Source organism: Gymnoscopelus braueri (genome assembly GCF_963280865.1).
Source record: "Gymnoscopelus braueri genome assembly, chromosome: 8".
NCBI classification, from domain to species: Eukaryota; Metazoa; Chordata; class Actinopteri; order Myctophiformes; family Myctophidae; genus Gymnoscopelus; species Gymnoscopelus braueri.
In genome coordinates, this window is record NC_137609.1 from 23,357,367 (window position 1) to 23,384,925 (window position 27,559).

A 27,559-nucleotide genomic window follows, 5' to 3' on the forward strand; every position below is an offset into this window, starting at 1 on the left:
TGTTAACATGAGAGGGAGAAAGTATAGCTTATAAATACAACATACTGCTATGTTGTGGGTCTGTGAAGCATCCCTATTCTGAGGGGAACATTAGCTGTAAATAGCCAATCTACAAGCTCACAAGCAACGACACCTCGCGTGCACTTGTAGATCAGCTATTTTCAGCACAGTGGTTTGGTGTAGAGGGAAAAAGGAGCAGACCAAGTACAGAGCCAAAGGTCAAGTTTGCTAAGTATCGAGGGTTTAAGTGGTTAAATGTCTGAAATAAACTAAACGTTAATTTACACAACACTGTCAATTAAGCTATCTATGAAAAAGTTAAATCTGCTAAACAATTCTATTCAATATGTAGTGGGGGTGCCTGCTTCATCTCTCTCTCAGCTAAGGGGTCCTTGGGCAGAAAAACGTTGAAGACCCCTGGTTTGAACTTTATTGCAGGGTGGTTGGAAACTAGTACCCTGGGATCCAGCCTGATACATTAAGTTCGGCAAAGATTTTTTTCTCACTTAGCGAGTGAGAAAAAAAATCCACGAACGTAGCGAAGCAGTCTGGATGCCAGCCTAGGAAACTAGAGTTGTACCAAGCCTGTATGCATGCACCTATTGCACGTTTGGTCTGAAGTGCTTTCTTGTTATTTGCCTTGAAGCCATTGTGCCCAAAATCTGAGCTTTCACTAGCTCTGGTCTGGTCCATAGCGTTAGAAGGAGTTCTCCTTAACGCTATGGTACTTTCGATTCTTTCCCCTCGCACCGCGGTAGCGCAGCCTCTCGTCTGTAGTCAAAATACACTTTTGCTACTCACCAAAACGAAGAGGGTTTCATGGAGTTGAAAGCCTACTCTACTAAGTGGGAACACTCGGAGCCCCCCACCTCACGTCTAAAATACCCATTTTGGCCAGAAAAGAAAATATTTCATCGGAAGGAAGAATCTGGTCAATAGGAAAATTCCATTGACCAGATCTGTAGAGGGCACTGTGGAGTAACCAAAAACCTTTTTTCCTTCGGTTGAAGGATATTAATATTTTCTTTTCTGGACAAAAAGTGTATTTTAGACGTGAGGTGGGGGGCTCAGAGTGTTCCCACTTAGTAGAGTAGGCTTTCAACTCCATAAAACCGTCTTTTGTTTTGGTGAGTAGCAAAAGTGTATTTTGTATTTTTACTACAGACGCGAGGCTGAAAGAAATTTAAAAAATAATAGAAAGTACCATAGCATTAAGGAGAACTCCTTCTAACGCTATGGACCGTCACCAGAGCTAAGCTTTCACGTTCACTTCAGATCAACCTCCCAAATAAAATGTTTTGGCAAAAACGGTTAAATTATGCACCATTGTTACAGATAACAACAACTAGGCCTGTAACTATCAATATTTTCTTAGAGATGATCCTATTTCTTTTAACTTTAACCTTTTTGATCAATTGATTGAATAATTGACTAAAACAAAAGGTTATAAACGTCCAAATACATTTTTATTGATTAACCACTTAAGTCCTATTCTATACTTTGTCATACAACAGTGTTGCATAAAAATAGCAAAACTAGCAGATCTACGATGTGACTCGTTGTGAGCTTGTAGATAAAATCGATTATCTTTTTGAAATATAATCAATTAAATGAATACGTTCGACTAACTATTGCAGCCCTAAAAACAACAATAGAGAACCAATCTATTACCATAACTTGAGACTGTATACAGATTATTCTTTCAGGAACCTCAGAACCTTTTCTCTTTCTTTTTTTTGAAGATTACATTGTGGCATCAGAATCAACTTTGTCACATCACAGGTTTACAGGTGTAAAGAAGTGGGTGACATAATTTTATTCGTGCGCACATTATTATTATTATTTTTTAGTTGAGTTGATAGGACAGTATGGGGAGACTGCAAAGTATGGGCAGAGATGGAGTGGGAGATAACTTGCAGGTCTCCGGAACATTGTGGTTCTAATCTATTGGATACAACAACCAGGCATGACACCTGAGATGTGCCACAGCATGCCCACATTAACTCTAAAGAGACATGTTTAACCAAACCATAGCTCTGTTGCGTTATTTTTATGGTGATACTTTGATTTAGAGGACGAGTGGTTTTCAACTACTAGTGTCTCTCTGACTCCTGGTTCAATACTCTTCTTGCTCTTCACTGCCTACTTTTCCAACCACCTACAGTACTACTGTAAATGGAGATTGTGGGATTGCATGTCATCTCTCCTCTGTTCTATCTTTCCACGTAGTCCTTTACCATTAGATAAAAAATGCCATAACAACAGCGTGCACTTAGAAGTCAATTAAGTGTAGTTAACTGCGTTGTTTGTCTTGGATGTCAACCTGAGATAATGGACAGCAGAGGAGAGAGTATTTCTGGTCTGCTCATTCTCCGGAATGGAAATACAACACCAGACCTTCATTTTAGAGAACTGAAATGAGAATAATGCAATAATGCACATGTGTTATAAGCTCAGTCATCAGTTTCCTTCCTTTATGTTCAGTTATCATTCAATCTTCATATAGTGCACATGGAAGCTCTTGCTAAACTTTTGGTAGCGCAATAATAAATTGGTGGTTATTAGCCAAGAACTTAGAAATATTTTAATCACCTTTAATTAGGTGGCCAACTGGCCAAGACCATGCCACAGGATGGTAATCTAATTAAGTTCTACATTAGTAGGACATAATCCATTGTCAAATGATTGACTGGCTCACCGATAGTGACAGTAATTCTAAAATGATCCATGGTAATCCTCTACATTTTGTTGTTGAAACTGCAATGCTGATTATGCAGAGTAGTCAGGGGCCTTTGTCCGTTAGGTATTCTTTCATTACCACATGGCATGCTTCTCATTTTAGCTGTGTTTCCATTTAGTATGACTGGAAGCTTTCTGACGTCTCCATCTGCGTGTCTCAACATATGATTGTGTGCTGTCTCTTTCCACAGGTGGGTTGGTTCTCCAACCATGCTCCAGCTGAACTCCTAATCTGTGCAGCAGCAACAACACGCTTCCCCTGAGCCAGGATGTCCAGTAGCTCAGGCTACCCCCCCGGCCAGGGGAGCTTCAGCAGTGAGCAGAACCGCTACCCACCACACTCTGTCCAGTACACTTTCAGCACCACGCGCCACCAACAGGTAAACACCTTTCCTTTACATGCTGCGGCAGGAGAATCTGGTTCAATTGGTGTCACTAGGTGGTGTTTGTCTTTGATTGTTTGGCATTAATAATTGGGCTCGATTTCGTTGTTAATTAATTTTTAGCTTTGACCAAAGCAAGTTGAGCTTGTTAGAGAAAATGTGTAAAGACCCACAACTTGAGGTACACTACCCAATTCCTGCAAAGCCTACAACATGAGCTGTTGGCATCAAATAGTGCACCTTACTGTTACTGTATTAGTAGTCTGGGAGACTTCGCCTCAGAGCCTGGACAGCAGGGGCGCGGCCACTGCGGTCTGATTCACATCAACAGCCAATGAAGAAAAGGGGGCAGGATCCACATGCAGTGGGTGTTGCATGTAAATAGGAGCGACGGGAAGCAATTTCTCCTTGAGAACTTGCGGCCGCCATTGTTGTGTACTGCTGTTTGCCTCTCGTCTGACTTTTTAGACGAGTTGCACAGCTCTCAGACCGGTAAGAGGCGTGTCCGCTCAGATTCTGAGCGTAAGTTACATCCCGTCCACAAATACCAGGGCTCTGGCCCAGTAGTTTCCTCGCCCCTCCCGTTTGTATGCGAGAGCTGGCGAAAACCTCTGGGAACTCAGATTACTGTATCAGTGGTAGAAACGAACACTGTGGATAACCCACACACATGTAGCTCAATTGATGTTTCCACTGTACTCGAGTACAGTTTAGGTTATCTCTTCAAGTCACTTAGTTGAACTCCTGCTAATTGTACTCAGTAGTTTGTGTCTGTTTGCCGGCACTCTGAATTTAGATTTGATGCTGCATATAGCCGAGCTGTGATGGCATGATGTTGATTCTTCTTGCTTTGTTTGTTATGGTAGCATTGCAGTGATGTGCAATCTATGTGTTTCCTTTCTCTTCATGTGAGCAATTTGATCCACATTTGAAGCTAAACATATTTATTTAGGTCCATTATAAAGTCTTTGTTGTTCTGATCTATGCCTAGCACATGGAGACACGTTTTGCAGTCTGTCCTACTGTATCCTCACAGCTTGAATTGTGTTTTCTCTGCCAAGTAAAAACTCAGTACACTAGTGATGAGCGGGCCGACCCGTAACCCGCGGGTCAACCCGCGGCGCGGGTGGTCGAGTCAGGATTTCAGAGGCAATTATGCGGGCTGCGGGTGAGCGGGTAGCCGCTCTCACACGCAAAAAAAAAAAAAAAAAAAAATATTTTGAACAACATGCGTTTATTTAGCCCATGACAATGTTGTGCTACTGTAGACATTTAAAGCGACTTTGGGTACTTAAAAGAGCGCTATATATATATATATTCCCACCGTGGGTCGCGGGGCGGGTTGAGCCATAGATTTATATATGGGTTCGCAGGGCGGGTTGAGGCGGGTTGGGTTCTGTGGCGGGTTGGGGCGGGGCGGGTCATGAAAAAACCCGACCCGCACATCACCACAGTACACATTGTCTGTTGGTAAAGTGCATCAAGGAGATTGATATTGATCTCTGACTTGCATGACACCCAGTGTTTATATACATTGTCCAGCAAAGCCAGTAACAAAGGCGTTTGTAATGGAAGTGGAAAACAGTACTAGTTGTGACTCCCTAGCAGTCCAGATGATGACAGGTACCATAGGCTCTCCATCTGTGGGTTTGTTGTTTAGGACAATTTTAAATCAGTCAAAAGACAGAATTGACTTTTTTTTAAAGATTTGTTTTAGGCTTTTCTGCCTTTTATTGATACATTTTTAAGTGAAGATGGACAGGAAAGAGGGAGGGAGAGATGGGGAGAAACATGCAGAAAAGGTCGTCGGGAACGGGACCCGAACCCACGACACGGTGTCAGGCTACTTTAGGGCCCAGGTACCTGGACCTCTACGCCAGCGGTCCAGGCCAGATTTGACTAATTTGATTTGGTTTTGTGCTACTACCCGACAAGTGTGGTCACTAAATGGGTCTGCTCTAAAGCACTTTTTTGTTCCTGCTGCTGTCTAAACATCACTACTGTTAGAGTTGATTATAACAAAGGCTTACATAGAATTTCAGCCTAGCTCAAGGTATCCTGCCATTTCTGTGCCGTGAAGGTCATGTAATGTTTGTTAGCTTAATTCGATGACAGACTTCTCAGAATCCACGGTACACTTCTGGGCATTGGGATTTATTTGCTTGAGCCTGTGATAAAAAAAGAACCCTGGAGTTTGGAAATGTATCTCTAACGTTATTTGCATGCTCAGGTTTGTTTGCAGGTCACAGTGTGCTGATATTTTGTGTCATTTTCCCATTGAGCCTTAGACAGAAGTAAAGAAGCCGCCAACTGGTTTTAAGCCATTTGCTTGACATTAGCATTAATTGAATGAATCATAATGTACTTTAAATCACAATCAGGTACCACACCTTGAATTGCTTTGTAGTTTAGTTATAGTAGTAAGGCTGTGTATGGCTTTATTGTATTTAGACCTAATTATTACTGAGTTTGCTTCGCCATTACCATATTTTTGATTTATGTTTTCTGTTGTGTGTGTGTGTGTCTGTTCTCATGTATTCTTGCCTCCAGGAGTTCACCGTCCCGGACTATCGGACTCACATGCAGGATCCACAGGGTAGGAGAAGACCCTCTTTGCTCTCCGAATTCCACCCCGGAACTGAAAGGTACACCCTCCTCCCTGACCTCTCTCTGGTGTTTTGATGTTCACTCTGTGTTCTCATTCCTGCTGTCTCGATTGGTTGCGGCGTAGCTGCTGATGTATCTGGATATTTGAATTGTTTACCTCTGTTCTCTCCCCAGGCCTCCAGAGAGACGCCATGGCTATGAACAGCAGTTCCACTCCATCACCGCCCAGGCCGAACATGAAGCCATGGAGGCTAAACGCCCCCGCATGGAGACTGTGTCTGAGGGCCATATGAGCCGCACCCCTCCCAACGCAGGGGGTGTAGTGCTGCCGCTGCCCCATGCAGCCCAGGACGGCTTTAGAGCCACTGCGGAGGTCAAGAAGGTTGGCATTGCCCCTCTTCTCCCAATTATCCTAACTGCAACTGAAAAGCAATCTTTACCTTGACATGAAATGGGAAATTATAATCAAACCAATCTATTCAGTCAGACTCCGTATAGCCTACACTTTCGTAATGTTTGTTCAATTAAGGCATTCAAATATAATATATTGGAATATTAAAAATAATAATATAATAAAATAATATAACAAATATTCAACTGTAAAAATTAAGGCTCGAATTGTCTCGCAAGAGAGCCATCTGTCTGAGTGCAGATGTACAGCTTTAAGTTATGCCCCTCCCTTGCCGTCCTCACCACAGACAAGACAAAACCCGACTCAGTAGAACGCTGTACTGAATGTAAACAACGCATTGAATCACACATCACTTTAATTGATTCAAAATGATAACATAGGTCAAGCTGAAATGAAATGGGCGATCCATTTGGTAATGATATCAGACACTTTACAACCAGACTTGGCCAAAGTGACCGACATGATTCTATTTCATTAGCCAAATGTTAAATTGACCAGTCATAAACTAATACACGTCATGTGCGTGTTTGCAGATAGACGAGTGTGCACCACCCAACTGATCGCTACAGCAGTTAATGTAGTCCAGTGACTCTTTCAACCACTTTATCACAAATGCGCTGCGCTGTTCCTGCGTTTATCCTTAATTTCCTCAAGCCTCATTTATCTACTCCCATCATGCAGGGGTGTTGCTTGCCAAAAAGAAATGAAAGTAGTCAGGACGGGCGAGTCATATATCTACAATCTATCAATAGATCTACAAGCTTACACTGCATCATGGTTTGATATTACAGAGAATAAACCAACTAGGCTGAGCATGTGTCGATCTATGCATCTCGTTCAACTAAAGGTTTAATGATTTAGTAGCCTACATAATCAGCTTTCTTTTCTGTTACTTGCCTGCAATGTTTAAACACGTTCTTCGATCACTTTGCTCCAAAAGGCTCTCTCCATTTCATTGTCAGTCACTGTGCTTGTACAGTATTATATCCACGTCGGTTCCAAAGTCATATTGTAGCAACTCACTCATAGCAACAAATTGATGTATTTTTGTGACATGTACAACTTTGAGCTGTGATATGAGATTTTCAAACGTGCCGGACATATTTATGTTTCGGCCAATTGCTGGTATATCCTGGCTATGGACTCTTTTCCTGGTGTTTCTCCCAGGTGGGCGTGGTTTTGAGGTTAGGTTTAGGCATAGTTTCTGTAAGGTCAGGGTTAGGCATAGCGTTTGTGAGGTTAGGGTTAGGCTTAAGGTTAGGTTTAGGCATAGTTTTTGTAAGGTTAAAGGTTAGGGTTTAGGCATATAACCAAGCCCACCTAGGCGAAACACCAAAGAAAGAGGCAGTCCCATACCGGCTAACGGAAATCTTGGTTTAGACACCCCAGCCTACGAGTGAAGTTAATTTCATTCACACAATACAAATCCATAAGCTGTTATCCTTAAATAACAAAAACGGATTTACATAGAAAAGGTGTGTCCTCCTGTATCGCAAATAAAATCATGTAATTATTATGAATTTCCCACAGAGAAGTCACTGGAAGCACTATTATTCCCTGCACTGTTATTGGCCGGATCATTCCAATGCTTTGATTAATTGATTCAGTGTCAATTATGCCTTTATAATCAAAAAAATCTATCCTGTGACATTTAGTTATAAAAATATATATTTATAGTGTTGTAAAGCACTTTGTAACTGTCTTTTAAAAAGTAGATAAAATCATTATACTTTGCTCTAGGAGACGCAGTTTAGTGTGAAAGGGGAGTCCTCGTCCTCAGGAGGGCTGCCGTTACACATGGTGGAGGAGCAGGACACCTCTCCTTCCAAACTGTCTAAGGAAGAGTTGATCCAGAGCATGGACCGCGTGGACCGGGAGATCGCTAAAGTGGAACAGCAAATATTCAAACTAAAGAAAAAACAGGTGGGTACTGGTTAGTCCAATTTAAAATTGTAGGGGTTGTCTGATATATTAAGCTGTTTGAAATTTGAATTGTCCCTCACAGTTGGGCTAATGGTGACCTCAGCCACAGGCAATACTCAGTTTATGAGAAACATTTGCCAGTCTGTGGCTGAATGTGCTCATCATAGAGGGGATGAGATGAGTTTGTCATGTTCGCCGGGTTTGATACGTCTCCTCTCTACTTCACCATTGCTTCCACTTTACACACTTGTTCTTCAGAAGTCTTAGTTATGAACAACACAGATTTCAATACATAAACAGTTAAAACATGGAGTTACATTGGGCAGCTATATAATCCTAATTCAACCCTAATAAAACAAGCCAATATAAATGTATTTCACTGATCAACGCTTGTTCCATAAATATTGTGATGCCTCTTCTAAGTCACGTCACTCAAACCGTTAATGAAGTATTCAATCAATCAATCAATCACTCAGTTCTAGTTTCTGGTACTGTTTAGAACTGTTAAGCCCCTTGAAGAAGAGTTTCAGTCTGACCTCAGTGTCACAGATGCGAGCTCAGCCCCCTAGGCTTGCTGGTACTCAGTGAGGGCCCCTAATCAACACACAGAGCCACAGGTTGCCCTCTGTCTGCACCAGTGGCGTCGGACGGCAATTCTCCTCGGCTGTAAGATGCTGCTCCCAATTACATGCTCCCAGAAAGAGGTGAATTTCTTGAGCCCAGGGCTTACTTGCTCTATCAATCCCCCGCATCCTGTCGTTATCTCCCTCTGGAGGGTGCTTTATAGTGGTTATTTTTCTACTGGTATCTTTTTGGAATTTCTTCTCATTAGATAGGAATGCAAGCTGAGCTTTGTAAGCAGGGAGAGAGAGCATATTATCTGTGTATTTTAACCTGCTTTCACCCCCCCACACACACACACACAAAAAAGACTTTCAGGGATTTTTTTGTTTATTTGAGGTATTTCAGGACTCTCTGTTGTTGTTGTCGATGATGAAACTGGTAGTTTATATAACCTGTAAGTCACCAGTTCAACTGTCTGTCAGCACGGCCCCAGTGTCAGAGACCTACAGTCCAGTGGAGAGAGGAAAAAAGAAAAGGCTAAGCCTAAACAAGCAGGCAGAAACTAATCTGATAAATCCTGCCTGGGCCTCCGATATCAAAAGCCTGGATCAGATCAACACAACAGTGCAGACAGAAGCTGAGTCGTGGTCCCAAACACCATTCAGTACAAACTAACTTCATATACGTGAAAACCATGTGCACTTTTTTATTTTTAAATTGGGCACTTAATTTAAAAAAAATGCTTCCGGGGTGCCTGGTGACCCGAGTTCAAATCCAGCCCCTGTTTTGTCTCACTTGTCTCTCCTCTCTCTCTACCCTTGGTTTCCTGTCCTTCTACTCTGGCCTATATGAAATAAAGCATTGAAAAATACTACACAAAAGCTACCCCTGTTTTACCTGCGTGTTCTGTGTGCCTTTTACTTACAGTAATATTGTATTGTCTTCATGTTTCTTAGCAACAACTAGAGGAGGAAGCCGCAAAGCCAGTAGAGCCAGAAAAGCCAGTGACTCCGCCCCCAGTGGAACACGTTAAGCACCGGAGCATAGTCCAGATCATCTACGATGAGAACAGGGTTGGTATCTGGCCTCATAACTCCAATGCATTCATTTGACCCATTTTGTCCAATTTGATTTTTGCACCATTTGAGGTAGTTTAACCATTTTAAGATGAAGTTCAAAGATTTTCAGAAAATGACGCTAAAATAGCAAATGTACATGCTCACAAGGCGTTGCAAAGTGACTGGTTGTGAGCTTGTAGATTGGCCATTTTCACTACGCATCGTATGGCAAAGTATTTTTGGGCTTAAGTGGTTAGTTAGTATCTTTGAAAACGCTTAACATTTTGTTCAGCTGTATTTATTAAATTCTTGTTTTTAAATGTTCGCCCACCACAAGGAGAGCAGAGCGAGGCAGGCTTCATTATCTGTATTTCAAGCAGAGCGATATGGGAGTGGGGTAGTTTGTCTGTCTGCGTGTGTGAGTAGAGGTTACTGTAGTTCATGTCTTCCCAGGCTGCGTTGTGCTATGACAGTGCCTGGGACACGCCTTCACTCCCAGTCAGCCATTAACCCCTTTTTAGCAAAACTTGTCGTTTACTTACATCATCCCCCGGCCTTGGAAATCTGCCCCCGTCTACAGGCAGAGGGTCATGAAAAAGGATGTTTAAGAGTTACTGAAGGCTAGTTTTAATGAGTTTTCAGAGCACACAGCCTGCTGTGATCCAGGAGAGCTGTCATTGCCAGCCCTATTAATTATGCTCCAGTGGAACATTCTTCTCTGTGCTTTTGCTCGTATCGTGTAGCTCCCTTTTGCAGACAGGTACAACAACACAGCTTTGAAATGTTTCACTCTGGAGAGGAGTTTTGCACCATGTTCAAACAAATGTGTATGAAGAAATATCATAAAGAACTTTTTCATTCTACTACTTGCTTCTTTTCATGACTCCATTTTATTTTATGTTTTTGGTGTTCATGATCCTATGCCTGATCAAGATGTTGTGTGCTAAAAAATATGCACTATTACATTATTTTAAAGATAGGGTAAGTGATATTTTTGGGTTAAAACAAAAAGTATTTTGTTAAAAGGTTAAAGCACTATATTCTGATAGTAATCATTGCTGTAGAGTGTTTGTTCAGTAACAGGAGTCTCCCCTATCTCCAGCTCTTTAATAAACAGAAAATCCATTTTCCGGTAGGTGTCAAAATCTCAGCCAATCAGGAGAAAGTACCCATTTTTAAGCTTTGTTTTTATAGTGTTCCAGTTCCAATTTTGTCTGCTCATTTCTTAGTGTCATCACTTCCAATTTCACTTGTTTAATCTATATCCTGATTGAGTTCTCTATCCTGATTGGATAAAATTGGAAATGAAACTGAAACTGAAACGAAAATGCATTTTCTGTTTAATAAAGAGCAGAAGAGAAAAGGAGACTCCTTTTACTGAACAAACACTCTATAGCAATGAGTACTATCAGAATATAGAGCTATTTAACACTTATTTTAACCAAAGAAAATCACTTACCCTACCTTTAACACAAATAGGGCTGGCAGTGGCTGCTTTATTGGGTTTTCTGTTTTGTGTCGATTGAGAGAGAAAATATATAATTTTTGTAAATTGTCTCATTTTGCACAACACTTTGAATGCAAAGCATGGCTGGCTTTAATAATTTAAAGCAGGCTTTAATAATGCTTTTTTATTTTTTTATCTTTTACCAGAAAAAAGCTGAAGAAGCCCATAAGATATTTGAAGGTTTTGGTCCCAAGGTTGAGCTTGTAAGTATAATCGTTGGGGTCTATAATGGTTATTCACTTTTTCCCTTTGTAAGCTGTTTTGAAACAAATCATGCATTCTTCAGTATTAGATATTACTATTACTACGGTACTCCTAATGGCTAATGATTAATCCATCTACTGGTTCTCGTTACCCTTTTTATTTCTCTTCTCAGCCCTTATACAACCAGCCATCGGATACAAAAGTGTACCACGACAATATAAAGACGTGAGTGTTATGTTACGTTTTGCTGTTTCGCTTTATTTCCTTTAGATATATAGACTTGCACATGAATGTGAGAAGAGTGTAATATGAGAATGTAATATTCATGACACTAACTAACAGGATATGAGGCATCTCAGCTGAGGGAAGTGATAGGATAACATAACACCCACCTCGTCTAGATAAACCATGCTGATAATTCACTGCCCAGTCTGATCATTGAGTCACCAGGTCACTTTGCCCGTGTGTGTGTGTGTGTGTGTGTGTGTGTGTGTGTTGGGCTTGAAGGCCAGGCTGTCTGGTATGAAGCTCTTATCAGCACTGTACCATGAGAATGGCCCATCTGGGCTAAACTTTTTTTTTTGTCCCTATCAGAACAGAGACCACCTCTATGAATCTGCTGCATTGCCTGAATTCTCAGGGTCAACTTACTGCGTGTTCTATCCACTGCCACCACCATGTGCAAACAAAACAGTTCCCAGTATTCTGTAGCTGTCTGAAGGCAAACAAACAAAGAAATAGGCTGTGATTGTGTTGTATTTTAGATTTTTCTTCATAGAAATTAAGCTGGCAGTGGCTGCCAAAAAATATTTCCTAATCTGCAATGGTAGTGTTGAACTTGTTGACTGTATTTTCTTATCACATAAAGCAAAGACCTGTCCCTTGTGATATAACAAAAAAAAAGAAATAGCTGTTGCCTTGGTGCTGAATTACTTGGAGAAATGCCAGGATAGATTTTTTTGTGTCTTCATGCAGTGGCTAATGTTAATGTTAACCTTATGAAGTCCTTCCTGGATGAAACGTTTGTTTAATAAAGAACAGGAAATTACATATACTGTGTGCTGCGGACATTACCTAGGTTTACTTTGATTTTTTTTGGGGGGCCGAGCACCAGTTGTATGAAGAATTGTGGGAATGTGCATGGAAATACTATTTATATTCCTGTTTTATTATTGATTTGTTATTAATTTAGTGTTCATCTGAGTAACTACATGTTGTAATGAGATCGAGTGTCCTAGCAGAGCAAATAAACATGGCATGGGACATTACGCTATATAGGCTACTGTGTGCTGCAGACATTACCCATGTTTTTTTGTGTGTGAAGAATTGTTTGTTATTAACATGGGCTCTCCATCATCTTTAACCATAAACTGTACATTTTGCTCTCTTGCAGTAACCAAGTTATGAGAAAGAAGCTTATACTGTTTTTCAAGAGAAGGAACCATGCTCGTAAGCAAAGGGTAAGTGTCTGTGCCTTTAAGGACAGATAGTGGGAAGGAACTTCCAGGAATTTGTGTCATTGCTTTGAACAGAGAAAGCCCATGCCCATACAGGACATTTGAACAATTGCCCCAAACGCAAGCTGTGCTCTCACACAGATCAGAAATAATGCTGGATTACTTAACTCATTCAGTGCCACATGACGTCTAAGACGTCATGGCCTGAAGCGCCCTGAGCGCCACGTGACGTCTAAGACGTCATGAAAAAAAAATAAAATGTTTTCCTTTTTTTTTTTTTTTTTTTAAATGTTCAGAACCCAAGATATGATGATTTGAAGATTTGCTGCTCCATTCACTTCTTGTTTAACTTCTTACTGAAAAAGGCTGTATCTCGGCTCCTGAGCACTTTTTTTTTACAATGAATTTTGGCTGTGGCACTCAGAACCAAACTGCCATAAATAAGAATGGCACTGAATGAGTTAAGGGTCTTGAAAGCTGTATCACCTTTGCTGTATTAGCAGTTATGCAGATCTGTTATGAGGTGCTTTGCATAAATTCAAACAAGTTATTTATTTTTATTTTCCAAGTACATTAAACACCAAAAGGCTGGTCAGAGCAACTGACAATACCTTAGAGGACCATACCGGTGGTCTGGCTGGCGTGCAGTATACTTGACATTACTGCCCAACATTTTCCAAAGCATACTATGCTTTGTGTGATTTTGAGGAAGCCACTGGATTTAATTAATTTCATTACAGTATGAAAATCTACTTGCAGAAACTTGTTTGAGCATGCTGAATATAAATAGAATTTTGTTGTCAAATTGTCTATTCGTCTATTTGAAAATGGTCCCTGTAAAAAAGATTTATTTACGAACAAAATTCAGAATGCCTTCCACACACCAATGTTGATGTAGTGTATAAAATTGTCTCAAGGCCTTCGACGGTTCACTCAGCATAGCAGAATATACAAAGTACACTTAATCTCGTAGACCTTGTGTCTATCTAAAGTCAGAGTAATGATGGTGAAACATTTGTGTAATGACATAAACATAACATTTCATGCTTAACCATATGAACCCTGGTCGTCCCTATTCAAATAACATATCTACAAGTCAAAATGTGTTCTAGCGTTTTGTGAGCGGTAGATCAGCTATTTCCGGCTAAGACATTTGGTGTAGAGGGAAAAAGGAAGGGACCAAATATAGACCCAACATAGGTCAACAAAAGTATACAGGATTTAAATGGTTAATTATAACTACCTCAGTTACGTGGCACATTAGATTGAGATTCTGTACTTTTGGCATACATTTTTGTAGTATTGGTGGGTAGTCAAGTACTTAACATACCGTGTCTAAATAATGCACGGTAAACAGCTTCATAATTGTTTGTTGAACCACATCTTTATAATTGTTTGCTGAACCACATCACGTTCTGCGTGTTTAAGCCTTCCAAGTTTTATGGTGCTGTGTAGCAAATTGTTAAATCGGATCAGAGCAAATAGCAACCAAATAACTCCTCTCTCTTATCAGCAGGCTCATGGTTAAACATAGTTTAATCACTCCATGTTGAAGCACTTTTCTTTTTTGTATTGCTTGGCTCAGTGAGTGCAACCTTTGTCAGGTTGCACCCAGCCAGGGTCAGATAGACCTTTTGCACTCTGAACAATGGCGGAGTGGACATGGCCTTATGCCAAGAGGAAGGTGAATTGTTTGGCCCTTGCTGGAGAGAGTGGAAACAAGGCTGTATTGTCCTCCCCCATATGGGACTCTTTCCATCTCTCCACTGAACATTTTAACTCTTTGTCTCTGGAGGGTTTTATTTTGGACAAACTTGTTGCCGCTGAAACCTACAGTATTTCAAAACAAAAGTGGGATTGTCTTAATTATTCACTAGACATGCGTCAGACAACAGGCTAAGCCAGGCAAATGGCGTGCACTAACCCTAACTCTCTTCTGAGTGATGTAAAAAGGATGTGTGTAGCTCAGCAAATGGTCCCATCTTGTTCCAGTAAACTGAAGTTCTCACAAATTGAGTGGATAGTCAGTGGATAGTTTTAACAAGCACCCTTAGAGGGGAAAGCTTACTTTCAGAATACATAGTAGCACAAATAAAACAAGTCCCCAGGACCTTTTTGTGTTATCCTTTTAGCCAAAGTGTTTTACTGTACTTGCTGTTTACATTTTTGACTAATAAAGTATTCAATCAATCATCTTTTAAAATTAATTGTAAACCACCAAACAAGAATGAAAATGAAGTGAAACTACATACCGTATGTATGTATGTGTATACACATACACAGTACACACGCGTGCACACACACACACAAACACACATATGCGTACATGCATACCTTTTTAGGAGCCCAGGGACACGAGGGACTGATTCTTCTTCACATGCATGAACATAAATACAACTTGGCACACAGCCAAAAAGGGCACACCAGTAGTATCTACCAGCCCCAACAAAAATAAATCACCATGTGCTAATATTACTATATAATACTCTCATCATGCAATTTTCAATGACTCATAAACAACATGAGGAATAGTAGCATAATTTTCAGTTGACTGAAGGCAGACCCGCAAAGTATGGCTGAAAAGGCTGACAGAGCCCAAAATAACCCAATCTTTTGTTTCCTTTATTGTTTAACAGTTTTAACAGTTATCACAACGCTTGTATATCCAGTGACCATGCCCATTCATATTACCAGTTGTTAAAAGTTTTTCATGCGGGGTCTGTACAGGAACAGAATATCTGCCAGCGTTATGACCAGCTGATGGAGGCTTGGGAGAAGAAGGTGGAGAGAATGGAGAATAACCCCAGACGCAAAGCCAAGGACAGCCGAACACGGGAGTACTATGAGAGGCAGTTCCCTGAGATCCGCAAGCAGAGAGAGCAGCAGGAGCGCTTCCAGAGGTAAGACTGTTACACAACACAGTACACAGCTGTGGGAAACTAACAGGGTGAGAACGTGGTTTAGTGTAAAGGTGTAAGCGTATGTATATTTTCTTTACTCTAGTAGGGGCCACTGTGCTGATGTTAGCCCTAGCTCTGGTAGGTCAATTGTAGAAGATAATGGTAATGAAAATGACTGAAGAAATTTTTTATAAATGTGGTTCAATCATGATGGAAGATGAGTTCCCTCTACAGAAAGCATGATGTTGCACAAACTTTGTTTCCTCGTTATTTAACATGAAAGACATGGGCCTGGATTTGGAAATGCCAAACGTTTTGCATTTAGAAAGTTGGCACCGGACAGAGACCTACTGTATAAAGTGACAATCTAGTGGCCTGTTTCTCTTCTTTGTGTGTGCATGTTTCTCAAGATACTGGCTCGTCATGAGGCAGTGTGGGTCTTTCTTGGAATTAGCTTTGGAAAAGGACGTGAGGGTAGGGCTGACATTTGGCACCATAAACTACATCATTCCTATTGAAAGGCTTCACAGCATTGGCTGTTCCAATCAGTTCTTGGTCTGGCATTGAGCACACTGTATAGTAGAACTCAGTATTTAAGTCTGTTGGCTAAACCACCGCCTGTTCCCTTAGGAGAACGCACTATTGTACATATGTGACCAAACATTATGATAGCAACCTTTTTATAGAGACATTTTACACCAAAGAAATTGTGCCACTGTTCTGTGGATAATGCCTTTTTCAGCATTGATTATGGAGCTGAAATGCCTTTGCCGACAGCCAAAGAGAGAGAAACTATATCCTGGCAGCATATATTTGTTGCCAAACCTTCAGACTATATGTAGTGATGACAAAACTATGATTTTGAAACAACGTTGAGGCTCATGATTGTAAATACCACAGCGAGTTTGTTTGAGTCAATAAGCCCCTGCCTATCACCAAAGAGTGCATGATGCAGCTCTGCCAATTGAGAGTGCAAATCTGGGTGAATTTGCATGTTAAGCTTTACGTTCTTTTCAAAATGTACCTGATAGACTTAGATCCAAGTTTAATATCTAGTCAAATATACTGTACGCTAGATATTGATGAGAGTTTAATGTCATACTCACAGTATCGACAATGTAGAGAGACAGGAAACTAAGGAGCATGACATGCAACATGGGTCCAAACTCGGGATGATTATGTAGTTGACACACCCGGTTAACTACTGGTGTGCCCTGAGCTGAATCTAGTTTGAAGTGCACTGCACATAATAAAGGTGTCGTGTGGAAAGTCAATTCTAAATCATTCTAAATATTAAGTGTAACAGAACTGTTGCTCCCCATTTCCTTATTTATGTTTGACTCTGAAAGGTGAGCCATTCTTTTTCCATGTTTGAACAAGTGATTTTGAAGCATATTAGAGGTATCTTTGTCTTTTCATCCTCATACACCATAAAATATTTCCCTTCACTCAGAGTTGGCCAAAGAGGAACTGGCATGTCTGCAACCATTGCAAGAAGTGAGCATGAGATTTCTGAAATCATTGACGGCCTTTCTGAACAGGAGGTGAGTACTATCAGGACAAACTGTTGCCGTTTTCCTTATTGGCTACGTTTACATGCCCCCAATAGTATTCTTTTAATATTCTTGTTACTCAAGTATTCTGATTAAGCACGGATAAGGTTGTATCGCGACTGGGAGATACTGGGAATAACGTACCTGAAATATTCTGATATTATCCAGGACACTGAGTCAGGTTATCCAAAGATGCAGACAGGAGTAAAAAAAAAACCGAATTCATAATTTCATCAGTAGTCGTATCATAGCTGATTCATCAAAATGTAATGAACCAGTGGTAATTCTCCTGCCTGTGTCCCGTAGAACAATGAGAAACAGATGAGGCAACTGTCAGTAATTCCCCCCATGATGTATGACTCGGAGCAGCGGCGGGTTAAGTTCATTAACATGAATGGCCTGATGGACGACCCGATGAAGGTGTACAAAGCCCGGCAGTTCATGAATGTTTGGACTGAACACGAAAAGGAGATCTTCAAGGACAAGTGAGTAGCGGTTGTTGTTGTTTTTATTGTCACAGACTAGTTACTTGTTTCACTGTTTGAGTGTCAAGAGTATGAATTTGAATCTTCTATTAAAGTATTGGTCACTGCAAGAGTCACAAGCGGCCAAAAATAAAATTTAAAAAGATAAATGCTACAGTGAAAGAATGCTGATAATAGATATTTGAAAGTTGTTTTGCTATACTTAAATAGAAGTGATTGATTGATTTCATAATAAAAGTGTCTTACCACATACAGTGGCTTTAAAATATTATAATAAATAACCTATTATAACATTTTTGTTTTCAGATTTATCCAACACCCCAAAAACTTTGGTCTCATTGCCTCCTATCTGGAGAGAAAGGTAAACTGCAGATTATCTATCTATCTATATACATATCTGTCTATCTGTCTATCTACCTGTCTGTCTGTCTGAGCATTGATTCCGCGCATTTATAGGCAGACTAGTCCGATGTCTGTTGGGAACCCATGCCCCTCTGGTTATGCTGTACCTGTTGTCCGAGTACTTGCAGTGCAGTACTCATTATCATAGTACCGGTACATGTATGCCAGTCTATGACGGCACAGTGACACTGACAGACAAACAGAGATATGGAGATCTTCTTATGGGCATAAAAGGGATTGTGGATTTATAGATGTATATTTCCGATCTGACCGTCTTCCCAATCCACAGTGCACTCCCTCAGGTCCTCGTCGATACACACCAAGTTTGAAATAAATCGGTCGAGATATGCAGGGGAAACACGGACACACATGGGTTTCGGGTGTATAGATATTTGTGGAGATTCGCGGATCAGACCGACTGCTGGGTACAGCACTCCCTTGGGTCCTTGGCAACACATTCGAGAGCCGATCGGGCAGGCGGTTCTCGAGATATGCGGGGGGACATGGACACGCATGCAGAATGTTTGTGCATTTATAGATGGTGGCAACCTTTTAATGGCAGAAGAAAAAAACTACAGGCAGTTGTTGCCTCTAAAGCCAGATTATTACTTAGGTGTGCGCTGGTGTTGTGTCTATGGAAAATACAAGCACACGTGACACTTAGTGAGCTTTTACATTGCAATTTTTTTTGGTGTGTGAATCAAGCCCTTAATGTTCTCATCATGTGTTTCTTTCCCTATGTTCCTGTGTTTCAGTGTGTGTCTGATTGTGTCCTGTACTACTATTTGACAAAGAAGAACCATAACTACAAGACTCTGGTGAGACGCAACTACGGGAAGCGAAGAGGAAGAAACCAGGTAAAGCTGGAGATGTTTTAACAGTTTAATTTCAAATGTATCCCCACATTGTCATTTTAGAAGCGATTGCAATCGCGCTTGGAAATCACATACTTCAGGTGTTCACGGCTCAATAAAAACACGCCCTGTAGCATTGGAGCACCTTCATTTGCACTTCAGGCATTGTTTGTATATTTCTGATGACGTAGAGTTTTACTATCATGAGTAGCTGTTGACGTAGTGTTTCTGTATTATGAGTAGCAGTTGAGCTGTGTAGCAGAGGGTCCTCTAGCCTACAAAAGCATATCCATCTCTATTTTGGAAAGCTCAGCCCCTCATCAGAGCTACAGGAGCGTGTGTGGAGGAGTATGATGTTGACAAATGGAGGGTAAATAAGAACCAAGTCGAGCTGGCCGGCTGATTTATGGAATGCCTGGAGAGTGATGCCATAAGTCAAGAGGCTTCCATATTGTGTTTCTAAGCCTAAGGCAGGGGCAGAGAGAAAAACACTGGTTAGCATCTCTGAAATGAGCCTATCCATCACCTAGATTCATTACAGAAAAAAACTTGTTTGTTATATAGATGAATTTTTTTTGCATTGCACTAAATACAGAGGGGGCTAAAGCTTGGAGGTCTAGGATAGAATCTGTGAAAATACGCATCGAAACTAGAAAAGCGCATTCCTCTGAGCGCAGGGTTCCGCCAGGCCGGATTGCCTACCCAGGGCCCGCAAACATTGGAAGGCAGTCATAGCCTCATGGAATGGAATCTGGAAAAATCTGACTCGTGTTGATCACATGACTCCAAATATAATGTGTACCGATTTGCGTGAGCTTGAGCAATTGGTAGGAATAGTAGCAAAAAGTATGTTTTGAAGAAAACGCGGAATGTTGGGTAATCTTATATGTGGAGTTTAGTCATGGTCCACGGAAGTGGGGAAAAAATATTTTGATTGTATAGTTCAAAGGTTATAGGCCAAAACGTGAAGTGGGCTGTTATAGTGCCACCATGAGGCCGATTCGAAACATTTGGGGTGGAGGTTACATCTTGATCACGTGACCACAGAGATAATATGTACCACTTTGTGTGATTTTTGGACCAAATCTGTTGGGGTAGTAGCATTTATTGGTTCATTATGCGTTAGGCCATTTTGGTATGCATTGGGCCACGGACCCCCATAACTCCTGAGAGTGTTCAAATCGAACCAATTAGACCCCTATGGGTCAGTTAGGTCCTAACTATCAATAATTTAGCTGGGGACCCCTGGAAACCCCTCAAGGACCCCTGTTTGTCCCCAGACCCCACTTTGAGAACCTCTAGTGTAGATTGCTAATGGAGCGATGAGGAATTGTGTATCTATGTTGTGTGAGTGTGGTAACTAACTTGTATATTAAGTAATAATGATTTTGATCAAAATTATACACTGTAGGTGAGGTGCCCAGAGCACACTGTTGCTTGATCATTCCTTGCCTTTTGTGCTTAAAGAAAACCGTGAACATATACAAATTACAGAATTAGGAGACGGAGTAAAACGACTTGTTGCCACGTATTCCCCCCAGACCTTCATTATGTGCTGCAGCAACAGAGAGTGCTCTGTTTGAGAGCTGGAGGACAGATCACAAGTTTTGTTTTGATCTTACGCCATCTGCTGTCTCCCAATCAGCTCGGGGAGGACAAGTAGCCCTTTAAGATGGCGTGACCAAGGACTATTATTGCCTTGAGATCCCAGCCAATAACCGATGCATCTTTGAAATCACTGATATTGCCATGGTGATTGGTCTTCTATTTTATATATTTTTTTATTTTTGTCAAAAAGAAAATCTCTTCTGCATGTGGTGGTGATCCAAACAAGCTGCTGAGAGTGAGAGTTGCCGAGTACATACAATTCCCCACATAGTTTAGAGAGTGACTGGAGCAAGCCATTAGAGAGCGAGGGGAGAGCAGGAGAGATCCAGCAAAAAGTAGGAGCAAGGGAATGCAGGGAGAGCGAGTGAAATAGAGGGAGAGGGAAAAAACCCTCAGCAAGATGGACTGTGCTGGCAGCCGGGTGTTTGCTGCGTTGTTTCTTTTACCCCTCTCCGGTTCCTTTTCTCTGTAACTCCTCTCAGAGACACCCCTCTCACTTAACAGCTGAGTGGTACAGCCCGGCCAACTGACAGGCCCAAAAAACTCACTGCTGCTGCTGTGAGTGCCAATCAAAGAAGCGTGCTCGACAGGGATTACCTTGACTGACCCTGCATAGATAAGTGCGTGCATGTGAGATGGACAATTCTTTGGGCGGCTTCGTGGATGTATTAAAAGAAGGGCGGCTTTAGCGACCCAATGACACGCTTTCCTGGAATATGTGTGACTGTGCTCTGGCCCGGCAGCCCTTCTAAGGAGCTCTGCAATGGTCTCTCCTGCCTCTCAACTGCTACTGCTGCTATGGAAGTACTGGAAGCTAAACTCGCGCCTGCAATGCCAGTAAGCTGTGGCTCACGGCAGAGCAAACGTTTTTTTATGACTGACAAATGAGCTTGCAGGTATGTTGCGCTAGTTTTGAAACTAGTGCTTTTTTCTGTTTAACTTTTGCTGTTGATTGCTGTCTTTCTTCGTCCTCTCCGGTTTGGTCTCCCTTTTCCGTTCACAGTGCCTCTCTTATCGTTCTCTATCTTTGGATCCATCTGTTGTTTTAACAACCAGATACTTGGCTTATATGTTGACCTGGTGCTTTAAAAGGCATTTAAGCTGCTTCTAATGAGTTACTCTATTGGTGTGTTGAAGCAGGGTTTTCCATTTGCCTGAATAATCTGTAAGGGGCAGATAAATAGTTGGGTCTTGGTTTATACTGCCTTGTTCATGCTGCAATAAATTCTAACAAAATAACCACAACAAGATACATGGACTTGGAGCCTGTGTGTGCCTATCTGCAGTGCACTTCTAGCTATGAAAAAAAAAGTTTGCACAGCTTTGCACAATGACTCGGAAATAAAGCCCCCCTCCCCCCCATATCTTTCCTGTGTTATACCAAGTTCTGCAACCACTTGTTGACATAGTGGATGATGTCATCCATGGAGATGTTCAAGGCCATGAATATGTAGATGTTCTTTTTATGGTTCTTTATTCACTTTAGAGAGCTACTGTACAGTTGTGTACCACAATAATAACAGCCAATGCACACCTGTAAATAAAAATGCAGCCATATGATTTGATGCACATGACGGAGCTGCAAGTATGGGAAAGTTATTCATGTTATGGTTTGTCAGTTGGAGATCAGTTTACTCCTGCATCCTCCTGTATCGTCTCACTAGGTAGCGCTAGAAATGAGCAAATCTTCTGATACGTCTTTAAAAAAAGCTGCATTTACTGATGATGCAGGTTGTCCTCATAGAGCTAATTCTCAGGAGCCTGTTTTGAGTTTTTGAGCATTTCTTATATAGATAGTGTGTTATATAGTTAGGTGGTTAATTGTTATGAAGGCCTAAATGCTGTAGCTATCAATACCTGTTATGTAGTATGTAATTATGGGCTCTGGGCTACCTCCATGCTATGCTAATGTTTGTTTTTAGCTAGGTGCCATTTGAAAATAATTTAATCACTTTAATCATCAGCAGACTTGGGGATAGTTTCAGCTCTAAACATAACCCTGATGTGCAGGAGTCTCACAAGTTGTGAGTCTAATTGACTGCTAGCCAGTACTGTAGTCAGTTAGTAGCAGTAGTAAAAGTTGGGCTATGATTAGTCACTTCAATGTTACTTCCAAAATCTGATGTCAGGGCTGCATTAAGTGACGGGTCTGGATGTACACAAGTTGGATTTGGTTCTTTTCAGCCAGACCTCTTGACGAGGATTGGAATTGACATGAAACCACCATATCTTATTGGGGGAGTTTCCAACCTGCATGCATTTTGTGTACCTAACACACAATTCTTGGTCAAAAGTAGCAGGTATGAAATGAAATGAAATAATGCTGAATAATTTCTATTATTGCAGCCAGTCACCCAACCAGCCTGTACTGTAGGTAGATACTAGTCTTGTTTCATCACGACAAGCATACTGACACAAAGAGGGAGAGCAGCACATAAACGTTACTAAAACGAAGCAAGTGGATGCGCCCTGCTCATTGGACGCTAGGAGGATGGTTTGTTTTAAATGAACACTGTCTTAAACCAAGAGATGCTGTCACCATGTTGTATATTGTGCTGATAACCCCAATATGAACCCAAATTATAACGGTTCCACTAACGCCACTAGCGTGAATGAGAAAATGAAGCCACTCCAATAAATCAACATAGAAGTCTGAAATATCAGCATAGATTAATATTAATTACAATAATATCAGGTATAACAAATAAAAACGCTAATTGCAAAGCTGTAGCACACAAGCTGTGTGTGTGTGTGTGTGTGTGTGTGTGTGTGTGTGTGTGGTGTGTGTGTGTGTGCTCAATGTTGTATTTTCATGCTGCACAGCACTAGAACTGTTCTATTTTTGGTCTGAATATTAACCCATTAAGACCTGAGGCCCATTACAAATGACTTCTAAATCAGTAGTTCTCACACTTTGATGATTTTTCAAAAATGTCCAAATATAGCAGATATACAAGCACTTGTGCCGCGCTGCGAGTTTGTATATCTGCTATTTTTGAATAGCCAACACAAAAATCGAAAATGACACATGCTTTCCCGGTTATAATGGGTTAAGTACTATAGTATGCTGTATAGGCTACATCATATTGCTGCGGTACCATCGTGCCCTCAAGCTTGGTTTTGGTATAACGGCAACCTTTTTTGCAGAGGTGACTGCAGAGAGCTGCAGAAAGGGGGTGGTAGACGCACCATGCATACACAGAAAAGAAGAGATACAATTGAACTAGAGAACAGCAAGGTGGGATTTCACCACTCTCCTACATAGAGGGTTGGACAGCTAAATATAAACAAACTAAAACATAACCAGTTAACACAATTATAACAAACTCAACAGAAGCCAGGGATGCAAATACGAGGAGACTACCACTCACGACAGGCCCAACCAGGGCTCACCAAGTGAGCTATCTACAATCATGGGGGCAGGCCAGCTGGGGAGAAACTTAGTTAGGTCCAATTTGTATGTAAATGAAGCCATGATAAAAACAATGTTTTAGGGAATTCAGGGATTTAAGTTCTACTGGCAAAATAGTACAAGTAAAACAAACTGGGCGGGCATGATGACAATATGCTTTCTACATCCTAATTATTAGGATGTAGTGTACGCCATGGTCGTACACTACAACTTTGTCTACATCCCAATCATGAATCTGTTATGCCACACACAACTGTTGCTACATGATGGCACAGTGCAACTCTAAACCCCAATAAATCCAATGCGTAGTAAAGCAACACGATGCCACAGTGGGGAATGAAAAAAAATCAATCCCTAGAAATTGAAAGTGTTGAAGTTAAAGCTGTTGGATTTTGTAAACGAGTTATTTAACGTGTTTCGACATATCTCATTAGACAATCAGAAAACAATCAAGCTAACATGAGTGTAGAGAAATCAAACATTTTGGTAGGGGACTGTTTTGAATGTTCAAAATCAGATTTGGATTGACGATGTTGCGTTAAATCTAAGACTAGACTACTTTTTAGCTTTTGTGTTCTGACACATTTTCATTAAATTATGCTCTCCTACTATTAGTGATGATATAGTAAAGTAGTCAGAAACTTTTTTGTGTCATATTTAATTCATGATTTGATAAAAGATGATGAAACATTTTCTGTGCTCAGTAGTAATTATTAAGCATATACCCCAAAGGGAGAACAGCTGTTTGGTATTTCGTTTGGTCCTGTTGAAAAGAAGTGTGGCTAGAGTAGTCTGTGAATCGTTCTAGGCTAGCTGGAGTTGTCTGTCGTTTGTACATTTTTATTCCACCATAACATTTATATTTAATTTTTAACTATCATGGAATAAACATTTCCGTTTTTAGTCTAGCCGTCTGTAAGAGTGTGTGCGTGTGTACTGTGTGTGCGAGCATTCACACGTCTGTGTCCAGAGCTCATCTCACAAACCGCTGGACCGATCAGTGCAAAAATGTTTTGTGCACATGCAAGTAGACAACAGTAGTACCTGGCTCCTTCTTGTTAGTTAATTTCCTAATTTGACCCTTTTGCTTTTAATTTTCACACATTTCTTCCCAGTAATTGAATTGTGGAATAATCAAATTTAACAATGCCATTTAAAGATGGTGTACACTGTTTTAGTTGAGTTTATCATAGGGTCACTCAGTTGTTAGAAGAAAGAGATAGGTTCCTCTGGTGGCCGAAGGTCTGTGGTAGGAAAGGGAAGATTGGCCTGTGGCTCTATCATTTCCTAAGTCAAACAGGTCTTGTGAATCAGCAAAAGTGGGGGGAAATTAAAACTCTCAAAATATTCAGGCCAGGTCAGGAAAGTGCTTCATCTAAAAACATCATAAACCACAGAACCACAGGGCCTCATTGAGTTTTGGAGAAGGTCTGTGTGGATGTTCCGCAAGTGGTATGGGGAGCAGAGGCAGGAATGCTATGGGGAGCCAGCTGCCTCCACAGCAAACACAGGCGCTCCCTGACTCAACCAGAACAGCACCTCAATGAAGGACACATATGGTTAAAATAACTGTAGAATACACCAAACGGGTCTACTGTGCTAAGTGGTTTCTATCGTTTTTCTTTAACAAAAAAAAAAGAAATGCTGTACTACAGACTGCTCAAGGCATGAAACGAGTCAGAGTGCATCTGATTCTGCCGCTGTCTTTTACAGCGCACAGCCCACAGCAACCCACCGACTGGTGCATGGGCCCTGGGCCTGGCTGAAAATGTTAACCACTGTTCAAAGCACAGTTTAAAGCTCAGCTTTAAGCTACCCAACCAAATCTGCAGTTAGCTGAAACCGATTGTATTTACTAGACACTAGCACATCTGGGTCAGATTAATTAAAGGTGTGAATTTTGGAGCCCGGCAAAGGAAACTGGACACATTATTGCATGCAAATTTCTCCTCGAATAGATTTAGTTTACTGGACCTTCTGCTCATGGAAGGCACACGTTGTTGAGGTCAAATCAGGCGACTCTGACTTAAAAACTCCTATCCCCAGAAGCCATCTGAAGATGACTAACTCACACTGCTGCAGATAGATGCTTTCCAACACATTTTGGATCGTTACTGGTATCAGGCTTTATTGTATGAAGATGAGAGCCAGACATTTCATGTGCAGAGCCTCATTGTCATGAGTCTTTCTCTTCTGCCGCTACCATTGAGTTAAGCACATTCCTTGGCCCCATCTGGTACCAGCATGGGATGTTTGGCTTGGCATAGCCAGACTTGTTCCAGCGCTTTCATGGAACAGGCGGGGGGAGGGATTCTGTGGTGTGCCGCGCCAGCAGTGACGATAAAGAATGTTGCTGTGTCCTCAATCACTCTGTCGGACCTGTTTTTAAGATCCTCAGTTTGGACTGATGTTGTTTTTGTACTTAAGAGTTCAGCTGTATCATGTCTTGAGCTCTGAGAGCTTGACATATGCAAATTTCTATAGACACAACAGCGCTTCATTACTGTTTATTATCATAATGACCATCATGTTGAAGTTCATCGACTCTTTTGTATTGAGGTGAACATGGTTTAGGACTGTCTGGGATACATTCCAGTTTTTGTCATTTAGTAATTGGGGAACATATATAACGGATGGATGGATAGATGTTCTTTGTTGGTGGTTGTAGTGTTCCTGTGGACATCATGTGACGGTCATCAAAGGATACCATGGCCGTAATCGTATCTGCACAGGGTGCATGACCGGGCTCCTCATCTGCTCTCAAGTCTTTTATCTCTTGTCTTGTTAGTTCAAGTCAGAGGAAATTGTGTTGCCTGGAGGGGGAAATAACCTGAGGACAGCTCCTCATCACATTATTACATTTCTCCCATTCTCCACACTGGGTCATTCTGCTTCTAGGCTGAAGAATTAAGCAGACCACTCGGGTCCTTTTTTCGTATGTGAACGTATACCCAGTCCTTTGGACTAGGGAAGGCAATGGTTAGCCGGTTAGCCATTTATAAAAAAATATCTGAATATGCTTGCTTGTCTTATTGGGTAATTTGCCCTAATAAATACATGTTCTGCAGAAGACACGTTTACGCACCGGGAGAATGAAATGCACAAAGCATAGCTTGTTTGAGACCATTTCACAAAGAACAGCAAAGTTGCATCTAAACTTTGTGAAACAGTGCTCAAATACAACAGCAGCATGAGCAACATGCTAAATCACTTAAAATTACAAGCACCCGTCCATTACGCACAGATGCTGACGCAAAGAACATCACCATACGGCTGCTCTTCACACAGTTACTTCTGAGGAAAATGGGAAAGTAAAAGTACAGAGCTACTTCATAGATCTCTCCCCACCCCTGGAGATGAATCCATTAGAAGGATGGAAAGTTAACCGCCTCCGCTTCTCCAGACTGTCTACCTGTGACCTACCAGACAATTATCTGTGTGTACTGGGATGTCCCTGTGGGATGTCCATGCTGTTCTTGACACCGAACATT

The 27,559-nt window shown here is 41.2% G+C and overlaps 1 protein-coding gene across 6 annotated transcripts in view; it reads left to right on the plus strand.

The window, feature by feature from the left end:
- The window catches only part of ncor1 (nuclear receptor corepressor 1), a 71,745-nt gene that overhangs the window by 6,132 nt on the left and 38,054 nt on the right, over positions 1-27,559 (plus strand). For 5 of the 6 annotated variants that reach the window (XM_080436400.1, XM_080436402.1, XM_080436401.1 and 2 more), the window contains exons 2-14: positions 2,931-3,119; positions 5,673-5,767; positions 5,904-6,111; positions 7,882-8,064; positions 9,585-9,701; positions 11,340-11,396; positions 11,570-11,622; positions 12,791-12,857; positions 15,582-15,754; positions 17,208-17,298; positions 17,614-17,792; positions 18,099-18,153; positions 18,950-19,051. In XM_080436400.1, the coding sequence (XP_080292526.1) occupies positions 3,009-3,119; positions 5,673-5,767; positions 5,904-6,111; positions 7,882-8,064; positions 9,585-9,701; positions 11,340-11,396; positions 11,570-11,622; positions 12,791-12,857; positions 15,582-15,754; positions 17,208-17,298; positions 17,614-17,792; positions 18,099-18,153; positions 18,950-19,051 (1,491 nt within the window). In that variant the 5' untranslated portion in view covers positions 2,931-3,008. Of the gene's footprint in view, positions 1-2,930; positions 3,120-5,672; positions 5,768-5,903; positions 6,112-7,881; positions 8,065-9,584; positions 9,702-11,339; positions 11,397-11,569; positions 11,623-12,790; positions 12,858-15,581; positions 15,755-17,207; positions 17,299-17,613; positions 17,793-18,098; positions 18,154-18,949; positions 19,052-21,189; positions 21,553-27,559 lie in introns of those variants that run through there. The other variant, XM_080436405.1, reaches the window with a different exon arrangement.